The sequence below is a fragment of the Rhamphochromis sp. 'chilingali' genome, assembly GCF_963969265.1.
Source record: "Rhamphochromis sp. 'chilingali' genome assembly, chromosome: 6".
Taxonomy (NCBI): domain Eukaryota; kingdom Metazoa; phylum Chordata; class Actinopteri; order Cichliformes; family Cichlidae; genus Rhamphochromis; species Rhamphochromis sp. 'chilingali'.
The window spans coordinates 26,007,338-26,015,445 of NC_137933.1; the positions used below are offsets into that span (position 1 = coordinate 26,007,338).

At 39.9% G+C, this 8,108-nt stretch overlaps 1 protein-coding gene across 1 annotated transcript in view; it reads right to left on the reverse strand.

Annotated features, from left to right (window-relative positions):
• Positions 1-7,547, reverse strand: part of mafa (MAF bZIP transcription factor a) — a 71,894-nt gene extending 64,347 nt beyond the window's left edge. The window contains exon 1 of the mRNA XM_080885736.1: positions 4,333-7,547. Within this exon, the coding sequence (XP_080741862.1) occupies positions 4,333-5,300 (968 nt within the window). The 5' untranslated portion in view covers positions 5,301-7,547. The remainder of the gene's footprint in view (positions 1-4,332) is intronic.
• Between the last annotated feature and the right edge of the window lie 561 nt (positions 7,548-8,108).

Below are 8,108 nucleotides of genomic sequence, written 5' to 3' on the forward strand. Positions count from 1 at the left end.
CAAGTAACACTATGGTCTGAAACAAAAGAATGGAGCAAATCTATTCTTTTGTTTTCGTATTGTAAGTTGGTGAGTGTGTTTTCATGTTTAGTATGCGTGCGGTGACTGTGTTTTAGTGGATGGACATTAGAGGTCTAAATGATCTGTTCCAATGAGGAAACAATCAAACTAAATAAGTTTAAGAGTCTTATAAAGAAGCCCCTAGCAAAAAACAAATGTTCATTTTTTACATGCCACTCAAAACACATCAAAAAACCCACTGCACTGAAAGCATGGTTTAAAGAGAGGCAGAAAAGAAGAGACTCTTAAGCAAAGAGGAAATTATTTCCTCTTTGAAATGGCAAATACAAAAACATGTCTTTTAAATGAGGGGAAAAGCAAATGATTATCCTCTCTAAAGTCATTTCATACATTGTTGTGGTTAATGTGACATATCAGACTATAACGGTACTACTGCTTTAGATGTAATTAGATAAATTGAGGAAGAAGGAGAACGGCTTGGCTGTAAATTGCATGGTGTGTACATGCTAAGACCCAACACTGGCACAGCTGCACAGAGCTACACTCACAATTTATCATCTTTACATCGCAGGAGCCACTGGCCCACACCACTATTAATCATCAGCAAAATCATTTAATTCAGCCCAAGCCTGACTATTGTCTCAGCTTCTCCCCTCACTCTGGGCAAATCAGCCACCACAGCAGCAGTGCACACCTCAGATCTTGGGTTAAAACTGTCTTTCTCCCTCTCCCTCTCTCTCCTTTTTGATGAGCTGTGTAGCACATCATCATTGGCAGATGGCGCAGAAGCTTGCTTTTTTGCAAATTTAACAAGTATGAAATTTATAATGGCAAAGACTACGAACGGTTGAGCACTTACTGCTTTAACACATTGACAGTGCGGTTCATTTTTATGAAAGGCGTTTTTTTGTCTGTATCCGTTGGACACTGATAATCTGTGGCTAAACTGCAAAACAGAAGACAAATCCAGATTGAATCTGTCTTCAGAAACTGTAGCGTTTCCTCAAAGTGTATTTTGGCACGTTGGTCTTCCTGTTTCAACAAACAAATTGTTCCGAATGCCCACAAGCCTATTCCTTGTGAACTCAGCAAAGAACTTTTCCTCTTGTCTTTCTGGAAAGTGGCAAGTTTAGTTCGTGTCCAAGTGCAGTCCAAAAGTTATGTTAAAAAGAAAATCAGCATATGATGTAAAAACACCAAATGCAATGCAAGATTGGGTACAGCAGAGCAGAGACTCTTCTGCTAACCACAGTGGCTGACATAAATTGGCACCTTCTCCAGCGCCCCCTCACATGCCTGACATGGCTGTGCCCTCCGTGCGCCCCGTCTCCCACAGCATGTTTGCTTCAGGCCAACGTCCAGACCCACTGACAAAAAGGAAAGAGCTGGATGAAACTGAGAAAGCCAAACGATGACATGCTAATGACTGTAAGTGCAGAGTGTCCGAGAAACACGGTAAGCGGGCACAACAGATAAGTAAGCAAAGAATGTGTAAAAAGGGTAAGTGAAGGGTACAAATATGGAGCATGCATCATGCACAGCCACAAGAAACTCACAGTGTTGTCATTATTACATACTGCCACTCAAGGAAACACACACACACACATTCAGATTTACACCTAAGTCCAAATACACGCTTGCATACTCCCACATGAAGCAGCACTTAAGACAAGCACACACATATGCACAAATAGAAAGGCTCACACATGACCAGACTGTTCATAATAATGTTAACATGATTTATCAGACATAAAATCAAATTGGACTTCTGCAAATAAAAATGAGGATGAAGTTCATGAACTGAGATGCAAACACAATATTTCTAACACTTATTTTTTTTATTATAATGATAGAATCACGTTGGACTTTAAATGAAAAATGTCAGCAGGTAAGGTCTGTTTCTCCTTTTTAGGATCATCATCATAGGAAATAATAAATACATATATTTTTATTTGGTGTTAATTCATGGATTGTGAAGAAACATGCGTCTCTATCATTCAACAGACTGTCAAAGCAGAAATGTTTAATTAGCTGCACGCCAGTGTGAGTTATTGTTATTATTATTAGGCTTCATTAAGTTATTGCAACAATGGACTTGCATCTCTACATTTTACAATTTTTTTTTTACACTGCCAGCCTGAATTGCTTTCCTTAAATGTTCAATTCATTCCTGTTTCTGATTCTTCCAAAATGGTGTAAGAAGCTCTTACTAAATTAATTCTGGCAGAAACGCCTTAAAAAGAGGGTAACAAGACCCCTATAAGCAGTGTTAAAATGTGGGGCAGTAATATGGAGATGACATGTTTTCTAGTTTCATTTCTGTGTGTTTCACTCACAAACAACAAAGAGTCTCAGGACAACTCAAAAGAAAAGTGAGAAACTTATTGAAGACAATTACATACATTTATTGCATATCATTTAATTGTATGAAATGAGAAACGAGCACATATGAACATCACATATGGTTAGTGAATGAAATAATTTTGCACAGCAAAATATATATATATATATGTATATATATACTATATGTAAGATGAAAGATTAATTAACATATTTTCAAAATTTATTGGCGAATGGTACTCCCCCCTTTTATACATGCAGGGTGACACTCCCTGACGATCTAATAATGTCCGGACATTATAGATTAGAATAATTACTTATTGCTTTGCAAATGTTTACGTTTATTTAAGAGAAAACAACAGTATACCCTGAACTGATGCTAATATCTCCAAATGATACGACTAAGTCGTAAACGAATGTCAGATCTATCTTCTTGGGAGATGGAAAGCTAATTTTCCACATGACATTTTTTTAGTGCATTTCTGTTCAGAATAAGTCAGTTCAATCAAGAAACACATTTTCAAAAGCACAGTAATTTACTTAGACTTGTGAGAATTGTCTTCTCCAAATATACTTTTTCTTAATATAGTTATTTAAAATATAATAATAAAATGTGTGTCGGACACCAGATCTCTCACACTTCGGTTTATAGCACATGCTGCAAAAGCGCTGTTTTATGCACTGCACAATACTGCTCACTGTATAAATTGGAGCCGAGCCAATTTCTCTTAATCAGTGTTAAAAATAGTTTTGGGCAGCAATCTTATTATTAATTATCCTAGAAATCTATATGACATAAGCTGTAGCACATGATATCTTTTGCATCATAGATTATAAAACTTTGTCTTTAAATTACGCTTTAAAAATTATTCAAATGATGACAAATGCACAATGGAATATATTTAAATAACAACATAGGCTTAGCAACAGACTAAACTTCCAGGAAATTGACTGGTAATTTCCTTCATACTGAAGTCTTTTCTTTTTCCCCTCGCACCAGGGTCCCCGCCGACAAACTTCCACCAGGAATGCCAGCGCATTCACTGCAGTCTTATGACAGCCGATGGTGGTGCACTTCAACACAGCTGAAATGCACCACTACAGGGGGTGGGAAGTCCTGTCACTTTTTTGTCTCTGTCCCAAAAAAGTGAGGAGGCCTAAATGAAGTATGAGTGCCATGCTGGAGTCATCCGACAAAATAGGACATCTTCAAGCATAGAAAGAAAAACCATACATGTCCAGCATGCAGGGCAGTTCAATAACACATCTCTTTAAAACAATGAAGAGTTTGTAATGGATACAGTCTTTTGTTGCTCCACACAATAACAAGCAAACGCATGAGATGAGGTGGCGTCAAACGGCAGGCTTGCAATCCTCCAAGTTTGGCAGACAAAAAAAATAAAAAATAAAAAAAGGAGAAAGAAAGAAAAAAAGGAAAAAACATACTGTCGATGGATGCACTTTTGATAAGAATCTGTACACTGAATCAAAACTAAAATGATGAAAAAGGGCCAAGTTGATGAACTTCAAATGAGTATACTTAGTGCTTGCATGCACACTTGGTATACTGCGGCATAAAGTTGGATCAACTTTCAAATATCAAACACTGCAAATCTAATGAACAGAGATGAAAAAAAATCTTGACAGACAAACTATGTGTAATATACTGAGTATGATAGCAAAAAGTAGAAAGTTTTCTCAATACGCCTCTTCTAGATTAAAAAAATGCGGATAACAAAGCCCTCCAAATCTACAGCAGTGGTAGAATGGAGGGAACTTATTTTCAAAAAAAAAAAAATAAATGTAATAAAAAAAAATCAAAAAGTTGATAAATTAGTTCTTCATCTAGGCATATAGTGGGATTTGCGTCAAGTAAATAATAAAAAAAAAAAGTTTCAGAATGAAAACTTTTTACGCGGGGTGAGTTATTCATCTGATATAGTTTTATTTCGCGATAATGTCGAAACTCACATGAAAAACTCCGGAGATGAAGGGTTGTTGTCACTGCTGGATCCGTTTTCTCTGAAGCCGTTGCTGATGAGCTTCTCATACTTTTCTTTGTACGCGTCCCTCTCCCGGACCAGCCTGGAGATCTCTTGCTTTAGGTGCTCGACTTGCTGCAGGAGTTGTGTCTTCTCTCCCTCCAGGACGTGCCGCTGCTGAACTCGCTTGAACCGGCAGGACTGAGCGTAGCCTCTGTTCTTTAGGGTCCTCCTCTTCTGTTTCAATCTGATCACCTCTTCTTTGCTGACCCCCCGTAGCTGCCGGTTGAGCTCCCGCACTGACATGGTCACCAGCTGCTCGTCTGTGAACCGCTCCTCCAAGCGCATGTGTGGGTGATTTGTCCCAGAAGTGCCGTTGGACTGGACGCCCGGTGCCTGGTGGTGGCTGCTGCTGTGGTGGTGATGGTGGTGGTGGTGGTGTTGCGCTCCGTTCTGAGCGGCTGCCGCAGCAATTACTGCCGACACCACCGCCGCGGCGGACCCCATCTCTTCCCCGGCCATGGTGCTTCCTCCTCCGGCTGCACCAGCAAACTGCTGGCCCCTGGCATAGCCATCGAAAGACTGGAGCTGATGACTGCTGTTGATCAGCGCCTCGACCGCGTCTTCGGGGCTGAAGCCCAGCGCCTCTGGATTCAGCTGCTGTTGATAACCGGACATCCAGTAGAAATCCTCAATGTGTGTCTTCTGCTCACTCCCCGAGCCCGGACTGGGCGCCGAGAAGCTTGGGGAAGGGGGCACCGAGCTGCAAGGCGTGCTCATCGGGGTGGAAGACAAGGATCCCCCGGCGATAAGGCGACTGCACTGGCTGATGTTGCGATCGGGCTCCACCGGCTCCTTTTTCACTTCAAACTTCATCAGATCGAAGTCATTAACATATTCCATGGCCAGGGGACTGGTGGGCAGGTCGGAGTTGCTCATTGCCAGCTCTGATGCCATCCTCTTGCTGCTGACAGTCCTCCAAACGGGGTGAAGAGCAGCTGTCAAACTGGGTTGGTTGGGAAGAACGTGAGCCAGTTTGATTTTTACGCGTTTGTCTTGAAACTGAAAAAAAAATTAGGTTTTCGGCGTCCTTTTTGCAGCCGCGGACTTGCAGGCGTGTGTGAGTAGAGTTTCTTTGCAGAGTCTATTGCACTGACACACCAGTGCCGCGCGTACGAGTAGCGGAGTCCTTTTTCAGCATGTGAAATTCGGCGGTTTTGGATTTCAAACATTTAACACTTCTTCATGAATACATTGCGCACGCGGAGAGGGAAACACACCGAAAGTCAGGGAGTAAAAGCTCACTTGCACGTTCTAACCCGCTGTCTGGTGGGGCGATTTTTTAGTGGGATCACACAGCAGATGAGTTTAAGCATTGTAGCCGCTCTGACGTCAGGCTGGAAATGGGAAATTGACTCGGACGACGAGCCAATAGGGTCGCACACTCTAACAGCTAATTAACATATTAGTAGCCCAGAGAAACAAAACTTTTATCTACCGTCAATGGACACCAGCTGACTGTCAGTCGGAGCATAGATCCTTTTGTTCTTTTTATCGTAATTTCGATTTCATTTTATTTATTCATTTATTCATTTATTACTTTAATTTTTCGAAGTATGAGTTGTAAGTGGAACGAAACAGAGCATGCTCTAAATTAATTACAAAACGGAGTTGTAATGCTTGACATATAGAAAAAAGAGAGAGAAAGCAATCATAAAACAGACCTTATATAGTTCGCGTAACCCTGTAGCATAAACTGGTTATACATTTTAAGACATAAGTCTTAATCTTGCGAACATTACCTGAACAAAACCCGTCCACTTCCTAATGGCAATGTCTGTTATTTGTCTGAATGTACAGCACAATTAAAACCTAGAAACTATGTTTTATCAACTAAATATAAAACAAAAGTGGCATGTAAGAAGCTGCGCGGTAACTTGACAAAAAAAGGAAAAAAAAATATGAAAGGCGGATTGAAGAGGTTGTCATGTTTTCGCACACCATTGTAAAACTCAACACTGCCACCTTTTGGGCACGCTAGTGAAAGGGATTCCCCTCCCCATCCAGTCCACACAATTTTCGAAGAGTTGAAAGTTGAATGAAACATATACTGTTTGCAAAACACAAACACATGTACACGGTCCGAGTGTCGTTGTTTTCTTCACTTCAGTAGGAAAAAGACACGGTACCCCGACTGAATTTCAAACATCTTACATAACAAAGTCAATTTTGTGTTTTATGGAAGAAGTCATATCAGAGGAAGTGGATGCGAGTGAACCCGCTGCTCAGTGCAAACTGATATTCTGTGGAAGCCATAAAACTCACTTTATCTGAGTACATTGCTCTTTATCTCAGTTCAGAGGTCTCCTGCATTTAATTGACTTGTGTACAACACTAACATGAGTCAGTCTTGGTAATCCAGCTTCCACTGTAAGTCCTGTCTAGTTAGGTGGTTATAGTTTCTTTACCCCAGTGGACACAGCATGACTTTTAAAAATCAGAATAAATAGTAAGGTTTGTATACAGTTTGTATACAGTGTATTGTTGAAGTCTCCCATTAATGTATAGGCAAAATGCAATTAACTAATGACTAATAGCAGCTCACTTAAAAAAAAAATAAAGAAGTTTGTTAGGGAAAATAGTGATGTAAGCCACACTGGCCCTGTCTTACTGGCCACAAGAGTGTTGATTTCTTTTGTGGCCTATTTTGACATGGTGCTGACAAATAACCATTTCTTTCCTGTGACAAAAGCCTATAATCATAGCCTGTTTCCCACTCTCTCGCCAAGCGTATGATCTCATCTTTGCAATGATGTATATTTTTAGATTTTTGTATGCGTCCTATTTAATGATAGTTCAACTCAGTCATGTGGAAGATGATCTTGACAATAAACCAGATATGTTACAACCACAGGGAGTTCAACACTTGGCCTATGGCTGCCCAAAACTATAGTTCAGGTTATGTCTTTATGTTTTGTTGACATAACATTATGGGGGTTATTTGAGTATTCTGATTCTGATTTTCTAATCTTTAAATGGGAGAAATACTAGTTATATATTATTAATTTGGTAAAACAACAGACTTTCAAATATTTTATTACATGTTGAATAAATTAGAATAAATGCAGAATAAAAGTTTTTTTATAAGGCTGTGTTTTGTGTAAAAACATCATCATTACTGTTACTGAATGTTTTATTAAAGGGTAAGTGGATGTATCCATTTGTATGGTAATTGAACGCTACATATGGCTCAAATAAAATTCAAACAAAACCCTATTGTTTGTATTTCCATTCTGTTGCCTTGTCATCTGTTTGGGCTTACCTGTTCACAGGAAGGCACAGCAGCGGCCTGTTCCCTGGGGTGCGGCCACAGCGGACTGAGACTAATATACAAACGAAGGGAAAGCTCATTAGTCATGACAGAAGAAAGTGGCGAACCTAATTTAGCTGCTTTTGTGCTTTTGAAGTTATTGATGATGCAGACCTGTGAGAGATCTACATGGAGAGAGATCAGTATATGCTGTGAAGACAACTTATCGAACCGGAAAGACAGAAGTTCATGGGATGAGATGGAACAGCAACGCGAGGTTGACTTATAAAGATATGAAACCATCCAGCCTCATTAAATAGGTCACCTCATTTTTTCGCTCAGGCTTTTCAGCAATTTGAAAAAAAAATCTGGAGGATTTTTGAAACCACAGCAGCCACATGAAACTGAAGAGTGCAGCTTGTTAGAATGCTGTAGTCATTAATGTTCAATGTGTT